Raw genomic sequence first — 25,095 nt, forward strand, 5'->3', positions numbered from 1 at the left:
TGGTCTCCTGGGGTGCATTGGGAAGAGTGTTGCCAGGAGGTGGAGGGAGGTGATCCTGCCCCTCTGCTCAGCCCTGGGGGGGCCTCATCTCGAGTACAGTGTCCAGTTGTGAGTTCCCCAGTGGAAGAGAGACACGGTGCTACCGGAGAGAGTCCAGCGTTGGGCTACAAAGATAAGAGGGCTGGAGCACCTGCCCTATGAGGAACGGCTGTGAGAGCTGGGCCTCTTCAGCCTGGGGAAGAGAAGATTGAGGGGGAATCTTATCAATGTGTATAAGTACCTGAAGGGAGGGTGTCAAGGGGACAGGGACGGGGACAAACTCTTTTCAGTTGTCCCATTTGACAGGACAAGAGGCAATGGTCAGAAATTGAACCACAGGAAGTTCCGCATGACCGTGAGAGGGAATTTCTTCCCTGTGAGAGTGACGGAGCACGGGCACAGGTTGCCCAGAGAGGTTGTGGAGTCTCCTTCTGTGGAGATCTTTAAGGCCTGCCTGGATGCAACCTTGTGTAACATGCTCTAGGTGACCTTGCTGAGTAGGGATGTTGGACTAGATGATCTCCAGAGGTCCCTTCCAACCTTACTGATTCTATGATTCTGTGATTCTTAGCAGGTGTTATAATATTAGGTTCAGTTTACAACTCTGTAATTTTTATGTGGTTGGATGGAACAATCTAATTCCTAAATTTGCTTTCTGTTGCTCCTTTTTGACAAAATGTGTTGTTATCCTAGCAGTACTACAGACCAGATTGTAATAATGTTATAGAGATGTATAATGTGATCTTTACTGATAGCATGTACTGTAGCTCATGAATATTTGGCATTTTTTTCTTCCAGTCGCTTCATAGTTGAAAGAGAATTTTCTCATTTTAGCTTGTCATTTATGATGCTGATTCATTCTTTTATATCTTTTAGCTTGCTACTTTAGAATTCCCTCCGAAGAAGCTCTTTGGGAACAAGGATGAACGAGTGATTGCGGAACGACGGAGTCACTTAGAGGTAGTGCTAACTTTTTAAAAAAACTTCTGAAGTGTGTTTAGATAGTGTTCTATGTGCTTGACCAATAGAAACCATTCCCATATGGTCAAAGTTAAATAGCCTGCTTGTAAGTATGAAGTTACTTGCTGCTTCATTTAACACAGGAGATGGCAGCAGTAGATTGCAAAGTAATGAAACATACCTTAAAAAAAAAAGTCTAGAAAAAAAAAGCATCTCTTCAGAGATGTTCACAGACAGTACATTTATTTAAGGGGAAAAGTTGTGCATGAAGTAATTGTTCACTGTAGACAGATGGTTTCTGTGCAGGACAAGATTTAAAAAACTTGCTGCTTTAAATGCATTGTTATCTGAAGATTTACTATTTTATCATAGTTAGTATATCCAAATATCTCGTAACAGAAGGAGAGTGATATATAGGCATCTTTGAGCTTTATTTTGTAACCTAGCTTTCTGAAGGTTTATTTTTTTTCTTCTTTGAATTAATTTTAGAAATTAGTTTTATTATAGATAAGGTTACTGGGATTGTTAGGGTTTGAGTTTTTTCTTTGTTCTGTAGCGCTATGTTGGTGGTACAATTTTGGCTCCTATCACACTTTAGGACTTTATATTTTGATCTTAATGCATTTGCTCTCGCAGCCCAGGGGCAAGAAGTGGGGTTTTAGTCTCCCTCTCCCCTCCTCTCCTTCTTTTCTAACACGTACACTCTGCAACTATATCGTAGCCACGTGGGGGTTGCCTGATCATGCAAGCCATTAAGAATTTTACTCTTTGTAGAGCAACAGTAGCATTAAGTAGAACTTTAGAGAAATTAATATAAAGTAGATTGCTTATAACTATAATTGTTTTGTTTACACTTTTGAATTTTTTCTATGTACTTCACCTGTTCTGTGATCTGCAAACAAAACATATCCTCCCACTGATTTTTGATGTGGAGCTGTCTTCACTCCCTCCTAGCATAGAACGTAATTGGCTTTCTGTTTCATGTTCCTTCTAGAGGAGGGTTGAATATTTTCTCTTGGTAAAGGTATAAATGCATTTCATTCTAGTACTCAGTTTGCATGTTTTTGTTCCAGTAAGGAATTTAACTCCTTAATCTTTCTGACCCTTCATTGTTTTTTTTGGTTTTTTTGGTTTCTTTTTTTTTTTTTTTTTTTTAAACAGATTTTATTGTAGTGTTTATAAATGTTAGAGTTACTATGTATTGTTATGGTCATATAGTATTTGTAGCTTTGTATGTAAGCATTTTTTTGTTTTTTGCTTTTTTACATGTTTACATACATGTATTTCACCATATGGCAGATAGTAGACTTAGCCATGTCAGTAATACTGCTTAGGGTAGGCAGCATATGAGTGAGAGTGGACCATGGTACAGGCAACCACCTCTATTTAAAAGGCTAGCTGCTAGGTTCTCATAGTTTTCAGCACACGATGAACCTTGAGTATATTTCATAAAAGCAGTGAACGAATGGATGGCCTATGCAAGGGACACAGTTTCCGGGCTTTTTGAATATAGCTTATTTCTCATTTGGGAATTCAATCAGGTACAGGTTTAGGAAAGTAGACCTTGGTAATTAGCAGAAATATGGCTTGAGTTGTTCATAACAAACTGTTGGTCTCTCCTTGTCTTTATTCAGGTGGTTTTAATGCCTGATCCTGTACTTTGCTGATTCAAGAGATAGAGGGGAAAAAAAAAAAAAAAAAAAAAACCACTTCTTCAGTGAAAAAGAAATCTAGTGAGGCTATTGCATGCCATAAAACCTGACAATCTCTTTCAAGCCTCAGAGGTTATGTGTTGTTATAGTAGTAGTATGGCATGAAAGCTTATTTGATCGTTTCACATGGTTAGTCAAGAGCTAATGCAGTATTTTTTAAAAAAGCAAATCTTGCCTTCCAGCATTACAGAAATGTATATTTTTATCCAATGTCTTAGCTGACTTTAATGACTAAAAGATGACAAACTGATAAATGTCAGTCTGATAACAATGTTCTGGACGAATATTCAATATTGTGAAATCACTAGTAGAGCTACAATAAATGTTTCCCTTTGGATGACAAAGAAATTACTCTGCCCGTTCATTTTTTTCGATTAGGTATTTACAAATCTTGAATAGATTGTAATAGATCTTGAGTTCTTTGAATTGTGTGGAATAGAAAGACTTTGACTAGTTGAGTACCTTCCACAGGTCATCAGTGAGCAACAGCAGTTACTTTTTTAATTTACACTATTCTTTTTGAAGTATGCATGTAACACTAAACTAAAATTCAAATTCACTGTTGAACTATAAGACAAGTTAAGCTATCATTTACCCATGAGGCCATTCCAGTAACCAACTGCTAATTCCGGAAAATGCTTTAGTCATGCTATTTGACTGAAACTCACCAAAACTAAATTGCAACTCACAGTCTGATCTGGAAAATTGAAGCATTTAGAATGGGAGTTATGGTAGCAGCTAAACTATACTTTTCAACTTCAAAATATACAAAATATACAACTCTAATAAACAGAGAGCTAGTGCAACTGCAGAAATCTAAATGCTTTTTTTAATTGACTTGCTTTAGCTTTAGTTGGGGAAATTTTTTTTGTACCTAATTATAAAAAGATCTGTCAAATCATCCCTTGCAGGAACCAGGGTAGCCTAGGAAGAGTTTGATTTTTATTTATTTCCCCCACACCTCACCTCTCAGGTTCTAGCCATAACAGGAGCAGAAGTACTGAAAACAGCATGAGGACTTTTGTGACACTGTTCAGTGCAACTAGATTTGAAGGGTTTTATTGTTTGTTTTTAAGATCATCATGTAAAATGTCTGCATTTCAGCTTGAGTTAAGAAGTGGCAGTATTGTTTCAACACAACTGGGATGAAACTACTTTGAATAAAAGGCTCCAGCAAGCCCCAAATTATGAAAATTATGATTTTTAAAAAATCAAAATAAATGCAAAGTTCATGTAAAACATTCATTTCCCTCCCCACCCCCCCTTTTTTTAAATCCTCACTGGTACAGACGCTAATAAATAAAAGCTTCCAAAGCTTCATGATACGTTCTTGGTAGGAAAACACATTGTGTGTACTTTTCTCTGTATATATGAGATGAATCTGAAGAGAGTTCTTCTGATCTCTAATGTGAAATATGTTTGTAACATGAACACTTTTACTTTAGCCTTTATTTGTGTAATGCAAAGTCTTGTGACCAATATCTTACATTTCCTTAAAGATTTGAAAAATAATGTGCAAGTATGCACAAATGATTTGCCTGTACATCTTAAGAGAAAGCACACAAATTGTACTTAGAATTACCTATTCTAAATGCCCTGTTGCAGTCTCTTAATTTAGTATTTCATCAGGGACTTGTTGCAAGGCAAAACTCTAAATTAATTGTTCTGCAGTCCAAAGTCTGTAATTTCACTTTAGAGCCAACCTTACTTGATTAAATCTACCTTAAATGAAACAGCCAAGAATTCTTTTGATTAAAGTTAATGAATAGATGTTAGTCTGTATCTGTTCTTTCTTGCAGTTAGAAACCAGTATATAAGGATATACAGCCTGGTTACATGTTTCTCATTCCTTATTCCCAGGGCTCAATTTCCTCAGGGCTGTTTGTGGAGAGCAAAAGGAAACAGGCAAATAATAATAATAATAATAAATAAAAGCAATATGAATAATAATAATTAAAAATCAGGGACACACCAACAGACAGCATTATATTCAGTAGGAATCATGTGTATTTCCTTTTACTGCTGTTTACATAGCTAAGGGAATGAAGGAATGCCGAAACTGTAATAGTATAGTAAAGCTTCTAGTTCTGAAGGAGCACATACATCTTTACATCTTTCTGGCATTGTCTCTGCTCTTTCTTTTTTTCTTTTCTTTTCTTTCTTTTTTTTTTTTTTTTTTTTTTTTTTTTTTTTTTGTACTCTGAACCTCTTTAAAAGATAGACATGCTCAATTTATTTAATACAGTTGTCTTTAACCTCCTAACTGCCTGATATCTGCTGATGAGTTTTTCAGTGATAGGTGCAAATGTAAGAGGCAGAAATAAATCTTGTATGAACTGCATAATTAAATTATTATGTCAGTTCTGCAGAACTGACTTGTGAAAGAACTATAGACACTAAACTGACTGAATATAAGCGTTGCTATACCCATAATCAAAATCAAGCTCCCAACATATGCTTCTGTGACAGAGAAGCTAAGTTCTTTTATTTTATTTTGTTTTGCTGTTTTTATGTTTTGCCATTTTTGTTTGTATTCTGATTTGTGTGCCTTTGAAGGTGATAACTTCTAGGGGAGTTTTTTTATATACAGCTAGGAAGTTAGTCACTGCAACTTTCCTCTTTAGAAAATGAGATTCTGCTATTTTTGCATGACTCTAAGAATCTAGTTCTGAATGAAAACATGAAATAATGCAACTATCAACTTTCATTTAACTTGAATTTATTATTGGTATTTAAATGATATTGTTAATTCATTACACAGAACTAACACCCCAGTGGCAACAAGCAGAAATGACATCTGAGAGAACATCTCAAAATATTTTCCCACAAATGTGGGCGAACTGAGTATGTTCAAGCCTGATTAATTTCTTGAGGATTACCTTGAAGTCACGAGGGCAGAAATATATTAATGAAATTTTACATTATTCATCATCTGAATATTCAGCATAGACTTTGTTAGTTCCTCCAGTTGGCCTTTGCTTCACAGCCCATCTGTTAATCTATTTAATTGAGACAATCTGCTTCATGCTAGTCACAGGTGAATTGATGTTTCTATTACAAAAGTGGGGTCAGTAAGAGTTACAATTTGTGGCTGTTTTTTTTTTTTTTTTTTTTTTTTTTTTTTTCTGTCACTGAAGCCAGTCACAAAGACCTTTCAAAGCTACATGATTACATGTCAGTTAAAAGCGGTTATTAAAAAGAAATTATTAGGCTCCAGTATCAACTTACAACAACATCCCTAATACTAAAGCTTTTTAAGAGCTTTAAAGCCAACTGTTCACCAGCCTAGTTCTTGCAGATTGAGCATATCACTCTGACTGTGTAGGTGTAAATGCTGTTCTTAGAAACATCTCAGTGAGGTGGACTTCAGAAAGCATTCAGAATACATTTGATAATCTTTGAAAGAGAAAAGGAAGCTTTTAAGCTTTTTTTTTTTTCCTGTCACAGACATCAATGCATATCAGATATGACTGCTATTTCAGAAGTAAATGTTACAAATTCAGTGTCTAATAATCCTGGAGAAGGTTGTTTCATTCCCCTTGTCTGAATGACCAAATTGCAACACCTTAGAGTAATGATTTCAATTTCCCAGTTGAGGAATGGGGGTGTAATGGGAACACAGAAAGAAAGAGCATAGACCCTTCCCACAAAGAGAAGGGAATTGTTGGGGGTGGAAGAGCTGTGAATATCAAATATATAAAATCTATGTCAAAGATAGTTGTCTAAATTAGGCATAGTTTGTTTACACCAAGTGCCTTTCATAACCTCCAGTTATGTTTAAAAATGATTTAAAACAAAAATAGCAGCTACTTAGTAATGACACTGAAGTCTTGGCTTGTATACAGACAATAAAACCTTTGCAGTTAGCTATTTGAGAACAATTTCACATGCCAGGTTCATGGCTTTCCATGCACCCCTAGGGCTGCCACAGCACCTAGCCTTTTTCCTTGGAAGTGGAAGCCCTCAAAGAGTTGTAGCAGCTCTCAGCAATAAAGGATTTCATCTTTTGGGGGGGGGGTGATGCTACCTTGTGTGCAAGGCCCTGTTGGCTTCAAAAAGTGAATATGTAAAATCAATTTTACTTTTTGATTACATTCGCTAGATACAAATAAGTAGAAATTTGGATTTTGCATGCATCAGCGGTTGATCATATACCAATAAAATGTTACCTTGATTAAATACCATAGAATCTCAGCCAGACCCTCTGTACTCTTGCAGTAGCAATAGAAGAAAAAGTTGATAGTTTAGAAGAAGTAAAAGCCTTGGATTTTTCTAGAAGAGTTCAGTTCAAGCTCTATTCCAACAGGCTGCTAGGCATGAAAGGAAGAGTAAATGTAAGCAGCTCCTTGATCTGATTTGCTCAAACTCAATGGCTCGTTCAACATCAAGGTCTGAAACCTTGGTCTGCGGAGTTTGCTTGAAGTATTTCTCATGTAGTGTATATACCCTTTTGCCATAGTGTTGAAGTTTTTCTTTCAATGTGTAATCTCAGGTCTCTACCTCAAAAACTGGATCTTCCACGATATTTTTTTGTCTCTATTACAAATTAAGAGTTACAAAGGATGTGCAGTTCAGAGGGTTTTTATCTTGTCTTTTTAGAGATGTTAGACTATCAGAAAAATAAGAAGGCGTGTTTATCCTGGTTTAAAAAGTTCAGAAAATGTGACAGCATATAATTTCAACTCATAGTTTAGCTCCACATCATGATATGTTTTGCTGTCAATTCAGAATAAATTTTTCAATATCCTCCTACAAATCAAATCTTACAGTTGTGCACTGTTACTGGTCTCCAGTAATGGCTCTGTACAAATGTGAGTAGATGAATAAGATGTAGATGAATCCTGTGCTCAGCCAAGGATGCTCGGTTGAACTCAGTGCTAGCCCTTTTCAAAACAGGCATATCAGTCATCTTCTAGCGTTTGATTTCACCAAAGGAAGTTGAGGGTGATGCATGTCGAGTGCTTTGGTAGCTGCTTGCCAAGGCTGCTGCAGCAGATGGCACACTCTTGCTGCTGGCCCAGGGATGCGTGGTAAATTCAATTCTTTTGTTCTTTCTGAATAGGTTTTGACAGGACTTGTTTTGACTTGTGCTCTGGAGAAAAGATTGATTTCCTTCACTAGTCAGGTCTGTTTTGATCTTTTTCAATATGACCATTTACTTTCAGAAGACAACTCACACAGATAAAACAACTGTAAATCATACTTCTTGATGGACTTTGTTTTTTTCCACCAGACTACAATTCAGTTTTCACTGGAGCTACTTAAAGTCAATGAACATAAGCTTTTAACATGCAGACATTGTAAGAAATATGAAGTCCTGTGGATTTTATATGAATTTCAGGCAGAATAAGATTGTAGTTTGGGATGTAGACTGACTTCAGAAGTTAATTCAATTGATGCAGCATAATAGTAATTCAACAAAATATGCTCATGCCGTTAGACTTGCACAGAAAAATGCTCTAAATAGCTATAATGAATAATTTGGATTTTGAAAACCAAGGAGAGCAATTTCATCTTGAATCATAACTGGCATCTCTCAGAATGCTTGTATGTTACAAAAATTCAAAGAGGTGTATGAATTCAAGTGAATTTCAGTACCACCCTGGGTAAAATTAAATTTTAGTGGGACTCAAGCACTTTTGGAGATGTAATAATAATGCTGTCACCTCTATAGCTGTTGAGAAAACCATAACCCTGATTCAAGGAATTTGCAATACAGCATGCATAAAAAGGTAGGGAGAATTTCCCAAGGGACATAAGAATGTATGTCCTGGTGTTTTAATAGAATTCAGTTTCTTAAAGAGCTTGATTCTTACCAGCCTAATTTCTAAGTCACATAAGTACCTCTAAACATATCCAAAGACATTCCTGCCTCTCTCTCAACCTTGGGTTAAGTGCATCACTGATATAGATTGCTACAGCATTGGTGACACTGCAGTGACTTAAAGCAGCCAAGAACACAAGCCTTCATAGTTCAGTTTTACAGCTTCAATTTAAGTGAAAGCTCAATTCTTTGCTATCACAGTAAAATCATATTTTTGTGAATTCAGCAGTTATGGCCATGTTAACGTTTGGGAGCAGTATGGGCGAGTCTGTTCAGTAACAAAAGAGCTAAACTACATTTTTGGTAGGAACTTTCGGTCTAATCCTTTTCTATCTAGTTGCTTAACAGGTTGGCTCTAACAAGTTAAGAGTTCACATTGGCAAGATATTTGCTAGCGTCTTAAACAAAACTAGCCTAATTTGCCATACTCTTACTATTTTTGCTGACAGAAACCCATAAATATCAGTGTCTTAGAAACATAGCCAGCCACTGCACAGGCAGCTGAACCCTGCTGCCTGTTCTGCCGCAAATACCCTTTTCCCCAGGAAGGTCTTTTTGTCTGCTTCTTCCTCAGCAATTCTTGTTCCTTTTATGTGTTTTCTTTCCCTCATTAATAATCGCACATTAGTTCCGTCAAAGTCTGACAGTAAGGAATTTATATCCTGTTGTAGCTAAAAGTTTAACCTCAGTGTGCTTCAGGAGAGCTGCAGGTGTGTTGTATGTGGCTATACGTACAATTTGTTTTGGAGGGAAATTGTCAGTGTAAATGCAGTGGAGTTGTCTGTGTAGTTATAAGACATGCAAATATAGGATAAAATGATACTGATTGTGAAGTTCCTAATTTTAGTGACTACTAGGAATTATCTGTAAACAGTTTTGCCTCTGATTAGGCCTAATCAAAGTGAACAGGAAGGGTTTGATTAAAAAAAAATCATTCCTTTATTCTTTGCTTGTATAATGTGAAGCCAGTTAATCCAGCCCTGAACCTAATTAATGTCTGCCAATATGAAGCAGATAACCCTCCTTTTAATATTATGACTAATGCAGTTGCGCCTTGCCGTTTGCAAGCATGTGCAAGGCTTTCCTCGTTCTCCCTAAAAATCCTTGTGCTTCCACAGATTGTCTGAGACTAGAGCAAGGTCTCTGATACACGTGGGATAGATACATTCCTGAGGCATTTATTACCTCTGACTCTTTAATGAAGCTTTACATGGTTTTGACAATGCCTAATACTGTATTGTTTTTTGTGGGTTTTTCTTGTTTGTTTGTTTTTCTTTTTTTTCAATAAGGAGAATTAAGCCCTCCTGGTATTTCTGCAGAAAATACTGGCTCAGATGATCATGTCACAATCTTAGAAACTTTCTCCTTAGGTATTTCACAGAAATCAGATCCTTTTGGCACAAGGTAGTCTCCTGGGCGCTAAGTCATTTTCTCATCCTTACAAAATAACAGCTGCACATAATGACCTAAGGGTGTGTGCTGGTGGTAAATGTGTACAGATACAGAGGTGACATTAGCTACCTCCTGAGGGGCCTGAAGTATAACTTGAGATATTGAATATCACATTCTGTCATGCTCACATATTTTACTCAGAACTACTTTATGATATCTAGCAATATATGTCAAGGTGTTGGGGAAAAGAATTCAGACCTCATGCTTCCTTTAAAAATAAGGAAAAGAAAAAAGCAACAAGAGAAGATCAAATTGTGCATGAGCTAGCTATATCTGCGTGTGGTCTCCCATATTTGGAGGTTGTTAGTACTCCAAAACAATGCTAACTCATTTTTTAAAATATTTTTGCTTTCTGCCAGTTCTTTTGCTGCTTGCTCATATACAAACCCAGAAATGGATCTGGAATGAATTTTAAGACATCTATCAGAGCATTATGCTGGCATTTATCCATATCTTGCTAGCCAGTTAGCTTCACTGGGTTTTAAAGACAAGGAGGGATTGTTTAGCAGAAGACACAAGGTAGAAGCTTGACTTGGATAGACTGGATTGTGACCTGGAGGATCGCGCTATCCTTGTAGGCTGCAGAGGCTACCGAATGCCTCAGGCTGCTTGGCTTGAGTACCCCTCATGGGATAATGTTAGGATATTTGGCATGAGAAGACCTGATCCCTTGGAACTCAGTTTATACCAAAACTTCCTATATTCTGCCTAATCACTTTCCCTGTCCCCCACACCTGACCCAGATAATCCTTTCCTGTGTGGGGATTATTATGTGGTCTGTGTCCTGAAGGATGCTGAGTTAGCTGAGCTTGCAGTCCTTTGGCTTGATGCTTCTGCAGGATTACTTTGTTCCACTCTCTCTATATGATATCGCTGGTCACACCCTCAGCATACCTCCCTTTATAGAGGGTTAATTCCCTTTGAATTTTGCCAATATGAAAAAAAAAAAAAAGGCCATGAAAGAAGCAGAACTGATGAGAAGTTTGCATCCTGTTTTTGTTGGGAAGACCTTTTCTCTTCAGATTTGGTATATAGGATCACCCCAGACTGGGCTCTTGGTCAACCTGAAGTCTCTGTGAGACACCATCTCCTGTCAGTGTCATTTAAACTAAGCTCTTTGCCTCAGCAGAGGCTGCTCTTAGTGATGACAGCTGGCATTTATCTAGTGTTTCATATCTGAAAAATCATCCTAGAAGTCATATTTTTCAAAACACCATGGAATGGACAAAAATAGAGAGAGTTGATTAATTTGGGAGAGGGTCCCAAGGTGTTCAGTGTTTCTTTTGCATATGCCTAGCAACTTATTTCTGGGAGGCAAAGGCAGGAGATACCCTGTGACCTCTGAAGTTATAGTGGGCTCCCTTTGCATGCTTTGTCTTCTAAGCAGATCCTTATTTTTTGTGATCACAGATTGGAAGCCAAACATACTACTGCTAAACACACTCCTGCCTGTCTGCTTATTTTTGGTTAGATTCTTCCTCAGGAATATCTTACTTTTTGAAATCAGGGAAACTAATTGCAGCGTAATGTAGTTTTTTTCAGAGCCAGGGAATATATTTTAATTTGGCTTTTCTTTTTTTTTCTTTTTGTAATCAAATACCTATCCTATAGAAAACAGATGTTGATACCTGCATATGCATTGCTGTATGAATAATTCAAATCAAGATTTGATTTAAAGCTTGCAGCTTTTAACACTAGTCAACAGAATAATTATGTGATTGGTGCTGAGGGAAACCAGCATATATATTTAAGGAAGAGAGGAGCCAATGCTAAAAGTTAGATGAGCAAGTTAATTATTGCTGCCTCTGCCACTGATGACATTCTGCGACCTTGTGGCAAAGCTTTTAACTGTCAAACTGATGTGCAGGTGTTAAAAGAAAGGAGAGAGGGGGAAGAGGCTATTTTTTCAAAAATACCCAAAGCCTTGCAGGGCTTTTCTCATGGTGCTTCTGCTTGTGGCTCCTTCAGCTCCTTCAAATATTAGTATATGACATTTATTATGCCAATTGTGAAGTGTTAAAGAATGTAAAATACTGCCTCTTTTGAAGAAGTTACTAGAAACAGTAGTAGGGGAGGGCAAGCTCTAAAAGTTTCTTCACTTTCTAGAAGTACCAGAGTTGATGAGTTCTTAAGCAAACCAAAGTTTAATGAAAAAAACAATTCCTGCTAAGTTGTGTGTTGGTCTCTGAGGCTGTCGCTGTTTGTAATAGATTCTGGGAACAGTGTCATTGAATTGGATTCCTCTATAATATGTCACAATTGAAAAGATGATAAAAAACCTTTCACATTCCAGAAAGCTTTTTGATTGTAATAACTTTAATAACTTTAAATTAAGTTATGGATTTGTGTTAAAATGTATGAAATTTTGAGGTCCCTACATCCCAAAGTAGTGCAAAAATCATTAGAATGACTTTGCTATGCTGATGGATTACACTTGCAATGAACACTGGCCTACTGTTAAATAGGTGAATCCTATTAAAATAATGATTTTTAATAACTTTTTAAATGGTTACTATTCTGCCATTCAGATAATAGAAATGGAGGGAAAGCTACTCAAATGAACAAGTGAAGAAAATGCTTTGAGCTTTATCAGGCTTTCTCCAGTCTTACTTCCAAGTACTTGGAATACAAAATTAAAACTTGCAAGTATAGCTGTCATAGATTTAAATTTAAAGGTCATGAAGGTTATGATGCATGCCAAGAGGGCAAAAACATTAGCTTTCCTGTTTTGGACAAAGTTTTAAGATGTTTTAACCTTCAAAAATTTTCTATGTGCCAGGACTATTCCATAAACTGATGTTCCTGAATGTATATTTAGACTGAGTAATTAACTCTGTCAGTTTTAAAGTTACCAGTTTTACATTCCTGTTACAGTGTCAGGGTCATATGCCCTTATACTGAGACATCTACACATTTATAATCAGGCTGTTTTTCCAGCAAACCAGCAATATAATAGATTGAACACTAATAATAAAATGAAACTCATAAGTGCATTTTGAAGAACACTGATTACTACACTAAACAATTCAGAACAAATGAATATTGTTTTGAAAGACTAATAAAGAAAAAACAAGTAATAAAGATGTGTCCTTGGGAATATTTGTAGCAGTCATCTACTTTTTTCTTTCAAAGTTAGTCATTCAAACCTAGCAAAAGTAAGTTTGCTATAATACGGTGCTTTGCATATCTGGGACAAGGATTTAGATGCTATTGGTAAAGTGCAAGTAGAGAGTCACAGTGTTAATTTCATATGAAATTTGGACATGTTTCTGTGAGGGCATCCTGAGCTGACTACTCAATTTATTTTTTTTTTTTTTAAGGGAACACACTAAAAGATACCAGAATGTTTCCTACCTAGTTTTAACTGAGCATAAATAATGATGTAATTCTATAGAGAAAAATCGTATCTGCTTCTTGAGATGCATGTAAAATAAAAACTTTGAAACAACTCTGTCCTGCCCAGTGGATCCCAGCAGAGCAAATCCTTTCATCTAGCCTTTCTCCTAGTCCAGCAGTTTCCAATGGCTTCTTGGATTACAACAAAGCCATGCCAAATCCCTTCTGATTCTCTTAAGAGAAAGTTTTCTCTTTGTCATCTCTGGCACTTGGTGTTGATGTGCTCCTACCACACTTTCTGCTTGCTGTGAATCCTGTTCTCTGTCTATCCCATCGTGTTCATCTGTCAAATTCAGGAAGCCTCTTTCTACAGAGTACGTGCCAGGAGGGGACAGTCTTTCTTTCCTCCTACTATATTTTTCTAGCTGGCCCACACTGCAGCACACCGGACAAAACAACCTTCCTCCTTATTGCTCAGCCACAACTCTTTAACAGGGGCATATGCAGTACAGTGTGAACAAACAGTTCTGTCGTCAATCTGTTTCCCTCACTATGGGACTTAACTCCTGGCAAGCAAATCTGAGCAGAGGAGCCATAATTTCATCGAAGCAGCAGCTTCTTTATGTGGAGGGCACATCGACCCTGTGTTATGCTAAAGCGTCAGCATTACAAGCAAGGTCAAATGCAGATATGTGATTTAAAGCAGGGCTAATTTGCTCGGAGATGGTTGATGAAGAGCACGTAATGGTAAGCCATATGGCTAGAAACCTTCATACAAAATGAATTTCATCAGAAAGTGGTACAGTCTCATTGTTGCCATTTTCCCAAATATCTTTCTCATGTTCAAAGAATCTGTAGTGTTCACTGAGCAACTGCTGTTCAGACCTGGGAAAATAAGCATCCCTGCTGTTCTTAGAGCTTCCATGTCAGATAAGTATATGCTTATAGCAGAGGGATTTTTTGCGCTACCATTAGAACCATCATGCCAAAGCAATGAATAATGTCTCTACAGGAAAGGCTTGACAGTCAATTATCTGGCCATACCTACCAAGGTGAATGCAATTGTTCTTATAATGTCTCTGGTGAGAAATTTTGGTGCCATTGAGCCTTCAATTGCCATAAAGTGAAATTACTGCAGTAACTTTTCAGCGCAGTGCTAGAACTCTTAATAGTATGCTATGTTTTGCACTTGATTTTCTACCACATTCATCCTTCAGGCATTACTGGATTGGGATTTTTTAAAGGAACCTGCTTTGTGAACTAATTGTGACAAATGTTGACGTGACATCTGTTGCTTGCTTTAAATTACCTTTTAGTCTGTTGGAATTCATCTTGAACGCATTGTTTTAATGAAAATTTTTTTCATAAACATTGATACAGCCTGTGGGAGATCTGAATAAAAAAGAAAATCCACCAATCCTGCCAAGAGAATAGCTTATGTGCCAACTGTGGGTTTTGTTATTGTTGTTGTTGTTGTTCTGCTTTTTGTGATATTAATTCAGCTGGTTTCTGAGGCGTTTAAGTATATAACAGGTTATGTTTCTCCTTGAGAAGAGTTATTCAAAGGACCCACTTTCTGAAAGAACCACTTTCATGATCCAAAAGTTGCTGCATTCAGCTAAACCTTATGTTCTTCATAGGATATTGTACTCTTTTATTTTGTGGATATATTTGCCTCTGAATCCAAGATTAGTGGGTAATTTCTGGAGTTATCTTTCTTCTGTCTGTTCTATCCGTGTATTCTAGATGAGATTTCCTTGCAGCTACTTGGGTGACATCTGGTAATTTTTTAGTACCTGCCTTATCAATGTTTTATCTACCACATTTCATTCAAAAGTTGTAAACATGGCTAATTAAATCATGCTAAATGATTGTGATAATTGAAACCATATGTGAAAACTTCTATCCGGTTTTCAAAAACTAACTTCATGTTGATATACGTCTGTCACATTTTCTTTAGGTACAAATGGATTGAAGTTGCACAGTGGTTGGTGAATGTTACCTTTTTGGAACTGAAAAGCTTGCTCTGCGACAGACCTTTTTTTTTATTATTAAAAAAAAAAAAAAGAGAGAGAGAGAGAGAGTTTAGAGAGCAATCCAGTGAGAAGATGTCCTTAAATTCTGAGATAGCAGTGAATTTGTGCAATGTTTGTACCTTGATCAAAACAAATCTTTTTCAGTGTAATGGTTGTAGGGTCTTCGTGAGTAAAAGATTTCTGAAGTCCTTTTGTGTCCACAGTTAGTGAAATTCCTGCAAAACAGATCGAGGGTTGCACCTGGTACCGTATTTGGTAATGCTGAATGGTAGTGTTAGTAGGTCACGATTAGCAGAGAGCATTACATGAGTATGGTATAAAGCAGTTACTAAGCTTGGCAGGGGAAGAAAGTGGGAATTGTTCCCTTTCTGTTTTGCCTTTATGATCTTAATACAGACATTTCAGGAGACAAGGTTTTTTAGATGAGTTCAAATGCTGTTGGTTATTTTAAGTGTTTTTCATTGTCCGTGGAGATTTTTTCTTACACTCTTCTTCATTTGGTTCTATAAAGTGGCTGTAAACAGTACAGTCAAGAAAACCTTATGACATTTTGCATTTCTTTCCACAGAAATACCTCCGGAGCTTTTTCTCTGCGATGCTGAAATCTCCATCATCTCCACTGCACATTGATAAAGTGGGGCTGACTCTATCAAAGCATACCATTTGTGAATTCTCTCCCTTCTTCAAGAAAGGTGTGTTTGACTATAGCAGTCATGGGACCAGCTAACTTTTGTGCCAGGCCCCTTATGCCAGAGGAGCACAGTCCAAGTGGTGCCTTCCTTCTGTGGTGTGAGAGAAATGGAGTGGGGAAAGAAAAGGCATCTTCTTCTGTGCCTGCAAAGTTTCATGAGAACTTCTCCAGCTGATGACAGCTACACCCTGACGCTAGCCTCTGTTCTCTGCCAGTTCTCCTATTAGTGCCTGCATTTTACTGGCATGGTCTGTACAGACTCTTTTTTTCTTTTTTTTTTTTTTTTTTTTTTTGATTTGCGCTGTTAATAATGTACAAAAATTCTGACTCTTAGGCTGTTTGCAGCCACTCGGTAGTGGGAATACTTCCTTTACGTTTGCTCAGACAATTCGCTATGATCATGCAGAAGCATCTCCTGTTTACTGTGGCCACATAATCATAATGACAGAGATTTTGGAGCAGCCCAGTTTCCTTTCGGTTTCTCTCCACACTGTTCCTTGAAAAATATTTCCTGTTTCATTTCCTTATAGCATACTGTGGCATTTAAAGTCATGCTCATACTCCATTGTTGTTTGTTGTTTTTTGTTTTTTTTTTTTCCTGGAGATAAATATCTTTTTGCCTGTATAGTTTTCTCAGAATTAAAGGGCCTTTGTGAGGCCTTGGTGACTTGAATGTTTACAAAATATATACAACAGAAAGAATATAATTTAAACCCTATAAAAGTCTTCCAGACATGATTATTTTGAAGCAGAATGAAGCACTTGCCATTAATTAAACAGTAAAGAAAGCAATAGTTACAGAAGAATGCGGTCAGCATCTTTTTGCATTTTCTAATTACTTAGAATGTAACTGGATACTGAGCACTGTACAGGACTTAGAGCTATGCATAAACCCAATGCAAAGTGCTATATATATATTTTCTAATAGCTTCTTTACAATAGCATAACACTGTAAAACCTGAGTTTTATTTGCATCGTTTAAAATTTACAGGATTTTACTAACAGTACTTTAAAATTACTCAGGACTCATTCATAATTGCACATGTATATACAGATAGAACTCATTTTGTATTGCTATGCATCCCAAAAAAAATATACACTGTGACTGGAATTGTGAACATGTACATTTTTATGTATAATTGATTCTATAAAAATCAGAATCAAACAACTTTAAGGTATTAAAATGCATAATGAAGTGTGGGATTTATGTGCCATTTGTTAGGAATATTAAACATCGTTTGTTGAGTTGCCATCACTTGGCTCTTGTAGGTCTTGATAACCAAACTACTCCATGCTGTCAAAAATGATCGTTAAAACCTAATCTGACAACAGTACTAATAGTTCTATTTCATGACCTAAATTATAGGAACATCAATGTGTTTACATTTAATGTGATGAATAAAGACATTTGGGTTCCATTAGTAAGCTTAGCCTGCTATACTAATTTAAAAATATTATTACAATGATTTTCTGTTAATTTGGGGGAGTATTTTGGTGATTTTGATGCATTTCAGTGAAAATGAACGTTGAGTAAAATTTCTAAACCACAGAAATTCTATTATCAGCAATGATACCAGAGCAGAGCAGACCTGAATGCCTTTAGATATGTCTGACTGTATCTGAACACCTTTTAAATATCTTCCTCTTGGGACTTGTACATCTTAGTACCTTAAATTGGGAACCAGGTTTTCAAGCTAAGAATTCCAACCAGACCTGTAGATTCCCAAACCACTTTTGCTGCCTAGATTCCCAGCCTCCCTCATCTGCTTCTGCACTGGCATGCTGACTGCACCTGCCCTTTGTCACCCACAGGGACCTGACCTCACCTTCCTTGCTCTGCCCTGTGCTTGTATTACACCTCTCACTTCTCTCCCTCCAGCCCTCATTGCCAGTCCATCATTCCCTTCTCCATCCTGCCGTTCGGCTTTGCTCTTGCTTCCTGAATCAAAAAATCAATGTTGGGTACTTGTGGGGTTCCCACTGGTAAGCTGGATAATTGGAGTTTGCTGCTGCTGCACATATTAAAATACTGGTAGCTTCATTTGCTCGCAGTTACTTTGATGGCCCATATGAGTGCATCCGTAGAGGCAGAAGTTGGGCAAGGTATTGCTGGTGTGTATATCAGCATGGGAACTCCTACCCTAAATCTCACTTCAAAAACCAGAAAGTCTTTTTGTTCTCTCCTCTCTGTTGGCTCTGTCCTCCTCCCATCCCATTGCAATACAATATAATGAAGAATTAATGTTAAAGAGTTCAAAAAGGGAGTTTTGTATTACTGTCTTTAGAGCATTATTTTCTGTGTGCCATTTCTATGGAAGCACTTGGTAGGCCAAAAAAACGGCTGGCAGGCTGCTTTATCTGCTGTGCAAAACCAATTCCTGCATATTTCCTAGCTGAAAAAATTGTCAGTGGTGCCAAGCAGTCAGCTAAGCGCTTTCCCACGCCAAGCAGTGCAGAACTCGTTAAGTAAAACTGTTGTGCCACATGGAAAATGTATGCTTGGAAGAAGGGTTGAGCATGCAGGACTCCTAGAGGTAAGCCACATGCTTCATGTCACTTTGGATTTGGAGAACTTGTTTTAAAAAAACCCCACACAACTGGACAGAGGGTTAAACTCAAATAAAAAGTATGAGTATCTGTATTTTTCACATTCATTTAAAAAAAGACTAGTACTCAGTTCTTGTCTACAGCATAAATTAATTCAGAGAAGACCAGATGCTCTGGTGGTATAAATCTGCTAATAAGGTGGCTAATATATGTTGGCTAGTTTATCTGGCCTGCAGTGTTACTGCAGATAGCAAAGTAAAGACTGATTAATCACTCCGTTTAAAATGTCATCAAGTTAAAAGCTACAGAAATGCAAGTGTAAGCACGTAATTAGGACTACAACCCCAGGCTACCAGCTTTTCTCACCTTCTTATCCTTCAGTGGAATCCAGAGTTTAATCAATGATTACAAGCTAATGCTAGACTAAGAGGTGTCATTTTATAATACCATCAGTAAGAATGTGATGGCTCTTCATAACCTGCAGTCTTTAAGCCCAGACTGTGTGTCTTCATAAGAGGTTATCAATAGAAGCTGAGGTGCATGTTGAAATTATTAGAAGTGCGAACTATGTTCCTATAAAGATTTCTACTGCCTCTGAAATTCTCTGTGAATTTTACTTTCAAAATGTTATCAGCTTCAAAAACATTACGAAAGAATCGTCTCACAGGCTAGTACAGTTTTTTCAGAAAACAGGGAACTGAAATACACAAAACAGAAAGCTGTGTATATAGAACACTGAATTTGTTACTACAGAAATTCACACGCAATTTTTCCAGTTTAATCAGTGAGCCTTTAAAAGCTATGCAGAGTTTGCCATTTACTGTCCCTCTAAACTTCTTGTATATGAGAGTAAGAAATACGTTGTACTTGACTGTGATAAAGCTTGCAATTTTGCATGCTGTCAGCTTTCTTCTTTGTCTTTCACTAAAACCCCAGAATTGTAGGAGATAAACTATTTTAACTTGCCAAGATTCTTCGCTTTGAGTGAGTCCAGCCCTGGGTTTATTTTCTCTCTGTTTCACTAGACCTGAAAATATATAAAATTTTGGTTAAGCTGAAGAGCAAAAATTGGTTGGCTTCTAACCACATCATGGGAAATAACATAAGGTCCTTCACAGGTCTTCCTGAGCAAATACAATCTGGAGTTGCAGTGGGCCGTAAGATCCAGTTGTCCTAGTGTATTCTCTTGACAGAAGTCAAAGTGAATTTTTGATGTACTGGTTACCACCACTTTTGATTTTTTTATTGTTGGTTGTTGATTACAAAACAATGCTTTTTCAAAAGTTACAATTTTCTTTTTTAAGTAATGGCAACAAAGCCAATCAGAAAAACAGAAAAAACAGGCAGAAGTGAGCTGTTTTGTTTTGTTTTGTTTTTTCTGGGAAATATTTAAACTTCTGTGATACCATCCTTTATATTATGTTTACATCAGTAAAAGAGCTTGTCCAATTGGACAGAAAATATCAAAATATCAGATCACAGAAGTTATATATTCCCTTGTGTTCTAGAGATTTTTTTTTTCAAGTTTTAAATGGGGGGGGGGGGGACCCTAAAGGTATCTCATTAATGTTTGATAAAATGGGGGAAAGCTTTTTGGAACAGTGGATTTTGTCTCCAGTGCATAAAAAGACTTAACAAAAAATTGCTATGGGCAGCATAGGAAGCCCTATTCTTTATTTCCATTTCCTTGTTTATAATTTTTCTTTATGAGTACTCACATTTTTCTCCTATGTCATATTGACAGCTAAGGAAATGTCAACTCCCTCTAGCACAGCTTGAATGTTCAGGCAGAGTTTAAGCAGTATTTTGTTGTTATTGTCTTTAAGAAATTGGTGTTTCCTGACTTTTTAGAGCTCCGTAGACTTTATCAAAGTCCTTTGCAGTTCCTTTGATAGCTTCTTCTATCTTTACCTAACAGTTTTGCTTGAACAGCTTATTCTCATGCTTTGTATTAGAATATTTCCCTTCTGTTTTCTTCTTTATAAGCCTTTACAAGGTTTATAAGAATGTGTTGGGAAGATTTGAAAGTTAAAAAAGAAAAACTTTCATTGAACAAAGGTAGTTATATCATCTTCTGATGAGGGAAATTCTGATATAGAAAAGTGGAACACAAATTCTTTGATCTTTTTACATGTTTTGAACTTCTGAGTCTTCAGAGGTCTCCCATGTTACAGCTTTTGGGAGTACTATTGAACTATTTCCTGATCATTGCAATATTCTTTTCCACTGTAATTAACATTTGACATGAACCTTTCTTCAAGAAATGTGTTTGAGAAAGGGTCTCTTCTACCTACCAATGTTTCTTTCCTTCTGGAGATAGGCTGGGAGGAGTTCAGGTCAGGAGGTCTTTGTTGGACTCCTGCTTTTGTCAACGTCATTGCACAAGGCTGAGCTAACACTGTATTTTCTCCAGGTTAACTGTTTTTAATGTTGCCTGGAGAAATGGATTGTTTCCATAATTAAGTGGGGTTTTTTTCTGTTTCCTTAAGATATAGATTGGAGATCACTGATTGTGACCAGTTTTTGGTCACATTCTGCAGAAACCAATAGTTTTGCTTTTTTGCATTGTAAATTACATCAGAACTCAGCATCTCAAAAATGAAGAAAAAAATAATGAAGATTTTGTGTAATTCAAGAAATCTCAGTGTGTTTTCAGGATTTCTGCATCATGGTTCTCTTCTATTCCCATATCTGGACAGCCAGGAGATGCATGGGCTGGAAGTATTTCTTTTTCACGGTGCAAATGAATACAGTAATAATGAGAGCTTCAAGAATTGTCCTGGGGAAACTGAAACCATGTGAGCTTCAAATCACTTGTTCCTACTGAGTTCATTTCTGTTCATAACCATCTCTGATTCTCATCATTTTAGTATCTGAGCATTAGAGTGCTAGACAAGGTAGGTGTAGTAAAGCACTCTGAATGCCCAAGGTTAGCACAGCACTGTGTGGACAATTACATATATATCTAATTTTCCTAAGTTTGAATCCGTCTCTTTACTTTCCATGTTCTAGTTAAGAAGTGTTCATTAGTGCTGTGCAGACAAAAGAAAATTGCCAGTTCTGTGAAGTAAGCGCTTCCAGGAAGTACCGTGGATGCCCTCTCTTCTCACAGTCGCTAAAAGGTTGCTCGGCAGCGTGTGAAATCTGACTCTCAGACAGGCTTCCAAGCTGCCTGAGTGTCGTATTGATTCTGGCACCATTCTGCAACCATAAGCCGGTGCTCAGGTTTATGTGCACAGATGAAGCTACATCTTAATATCTTAATTGTGTTTCAGACTTCGACTTTATCTGTTGTGGGTGTAGCGTGAGGTGTTGTTATTGGAAAAGCAATGGAAAATTTAAGTATGCAAAGAACATTGCAAGAAAACTTTAAAAATCAATGTGCTTGTTCTAAACATACATATATTATGATTTTTTCATCTGTTGTAACAATAATATTTGCATAGCATTGGCTGCTGTACTGGATGGAACCAGAAGGGCTCAGAGGTAGTAAGGCTACTAGCAGTAAGAGCCTCCTTTAGCACAACGAATTTCATACGCAGAAGGATTTCACTTCCTCCTTCTGTTGTAATGATAGTGGAAGGGTTTAGTGGTGAAGCAAAGGGCGTCAATGAGAAATGCTGAGGGCTTCCCAGGCGTAACTTAGTCCCTGCTAGGTTATAATGGTAACATGCATTTCATTCTGTGTGAAGTAAATGAAGGGCAGCATGTGAAAGCATGTGAGTGGTTTGGCCTTTACTTTCATGATGACATTTTTACAGGACAAGTTTTGCAACTTCAGTAACACCTGTCTGGCATCCTTTGCCCTGCAGGCCAAGAGGCATGTGACAATTTTCACTAGAGCATTACAAAATGCTTTTGAGCAATTACAATGCTTTCAAGCAAGAACTTGACAAGGCTTTTAAACATGAGAATGCCTCGATGATATCCCGGAAAATTAGCAGGAACAGGACTTTCTTGACTTGAGTGATTTCTTACACGGAGAGAATCCGAACTGCTGCTTTCCCTTTTCTGTGCTACCTTCTCAACAAAACTCAGCACTCCCTGACCACTAAGGCTTCCACACAAATAGCAGAGAGGGACTTGCTCTGTGATTTCCCTGTGTGTTCCCAGTTATGTTCTGTTTCTCCGGTTCTTTTGCTGAATCCCTTTTTAACATAAATCATGTTTCAGTTGCAGTTTTGAAGGTCAAATGCATGCATTGGGTTAACCCCTTTTCACTACCTAGGTGTAATTTTTTTACTGTCGTAGAGATGTGAAAATAAGCTGAAGTATCTGTTTTCATGTTTCTTCTCCGTTCCTCCAGCATTGTTATGTTCAAAACCCCATTATTTTCACCTTCTACACAGAAATGCACCTTCAAGGACAATTTTACACTCTAGTTGGTCTCTAGGTAACCTAAATTTTTCATTCCCTTATTATTAAACCTATGCTTGTAACTGAAACTAAGCTCTCATCCCATTTCAAATTAATCCCTTGGTGCAAAATGTCAAGGGTTTTCCAACTCTATCAAATGGAAGTTACAGAAGCTGGGAACCTATTGACACCAAGAGGTTAACCCATTAGCCACTACTTAATGTCCTCAGCTTTCCTCTGCAGAATCAGAGCTGGCTCTGTGACCTACTAACACCACCACAAAGATGTCCAAGAACTTGCTCTAAAATGTGTTATTAGGTCTTTTATTCTGGGGTAGACTTGGGGGGGGGGGAACCAAACAACTTCACAGCTGCAAAGAGAAGCAAGTAACAGCCTGGAAGTGGAAATCAGCAGTAATTAAAAAAAAAAAAAAACACATCCCATATTAATGGGCCTTAGGGCAAAAACAACTCTTAATTACAAGAGGTGTGGAAAAAACTTTCCCCAGAATGCACTTAGCCTGAGTCAGTCCCCTCCTGGGGTATTGCTGGAGTCACAGTCAGACTTCTCTAATGGAAAATTTGTTCTTGTGACCATGGTAACATGCACAGGCTTCTCTGAGTGGAGCCGTGGGAAACCCAGGGCATTCAGAAGGCGGCAGAGACCCAGGATGCTAATGGGAACAAGTCAAGACCCTGGTCACTAGGGTGTGGGGAAAGGAAGGTTGGTGAATCAGGATCTAGAAGGGGGTGTCCTCCAGGTTTCCAACTTCTGCTCTTGCCCCCTTGGCCACCTCGTGCAAAGGTGTGTTGCAACGGGTCCATGTCAGCTAAGCTGCTCAGTTAGTCTCTCCACTACTAGATAATTTTCCCTTTCAATAGCCAGTTCAGCTGAATGACAACACGTGCATGAGACTTTTGGGACAAATACGGCCACCGCTCTCAATAACCACATGTGGAGATGCCAAGAGGCCCTTCAGGATGCGGGAACAGCCAAAGGTAGCAAGGCGCCCTGCTGCTCTCGGCTCCTCACGGCAGTCAGGCGACTTGCCCTCACTGCTCAGGCAGGGACCAGGGAGCAGCAGGACTTTCTGGGCACGCAGAGGACGCGCTAACTTAGCGAGCTCAATGCCAGCGAGGTGCAGCAGGGAGCTGGGCAGGGGAGGAAGGGGAGACCATGGAGAAGGGGGTGACGTTCAAATTGCAAAGGTGCGTAAATCTCTGGGCTTTTCCATCTTGGTGGGGGGGGAGCAGGCTCAACAAAGTTTTAAGTACGTTGTTTTCTTCCTTAGTGAAATACTGATTAGAAGTCGTCCTAAGACCCTTAAGGCTGTCAGTCTCACTTTGTTATTCAAATACGCTATTTTCCTCTTGCCTGATTTTTATTCTACAGAAACGTCTTGACGAGATACTGCAGCAATGCTCCAGACAAAACTGGTAGTCCAGCTCTTTTGCCCTGACTTTTAGAAGGTATTTGCTCGAGGAAAGCCCATTCCCAGTACCACCAATTCTGTGAGCGCGCTGATTTAGGATATTAGTTATTAAATTCTGCTGCGCAAATTACCATTTATGTCATTATAAATCTGTCTCTACTGAGCAACCATTTTTATGGTGATGATCCTAGTATTTACATAAAAATTGCAGTATAAAAGGTAAATTATGTATTCCAACCTGCAATTTTTGCCAAGGATTTACACATGCAGAATAAATTATTTTCTCCTTCATAAGCAACAGTAATCATAAGTAACATGCACAAACATTCACAACCATCGTCTCACGTGAAAGCTACATTTTTTTTCTTCTGTAGCCTGTGGTAATTACAGTATACATCAATTCCACCATAGGTACATACAGCAGTTCTCCCCCACCTTCACTCTTTATACGGTTTTAATGTCTATTCCTGCCTAGAATACAGCATTCTAAATTAAAAAATTAAAAATTTAGAAGTAGATTGTTTCCCTGACAACAGGAATGGCAACATTTAATTCCCCTCTGTGTCATCTGTAAATAAATACATACAGTTGCAGATACTAGCGAGATAATGTGCCTGAGGCTAATCGTGCCATTACAAATATTTTGAGCCTGAGTTTGATGATGCAGGTCGTGGTACTTAAATATGTATGAACTGAACTAATTTAACCTT

The 25,095-nt window shown here is 37.7% G+C and overlaps 1 protein-coding gene across 7 annotated transcripts in view; it reads left to right on the forward strand.

The window, feature by feature from the left end:
* KIF16B (kinesin family member 16B) overlaps positions 1-17,475 on the forward strand; it is a 146,627-nt gene extending 129,152 nt beyond the window's left edge. For all 7 annotated transcript variants that reach the window (XM_062571746.1, XM_062571751.1, XM_062571752.1 and 4 more), the window contains 2 exons: positions 916-999; positions 15,928-17,475. In XM_062571746.1, the coding sequence (XP_062427730.1) occupies positions 916-999; positions 15,928-16,086 (243 nt within the window). In that variant the 3' untranslated portion in view covers positions 16,087-17,475. The remainder of the gene's footprint in view (positions 1-915; positions 1,000-15,927) is intronic.
* The last annotated feature ends 7,620 nt before the right edge of the window (positions 17,476-25,095 follow it).

This window comes from Rhea pennata, chromosome 3 (genome assembly GCF_028389875.1).
Source record: "Rhea pennata isolate bPtePen1 chromosome 3, bPtePen1.pri, whole genome shotgun sequence".
NCBI classification, from domain to species: Eukaryota; Metazoa; Chordata; class Aves; order Rheiformes; family Rheidae; genus Rhea; species Rhea pennata.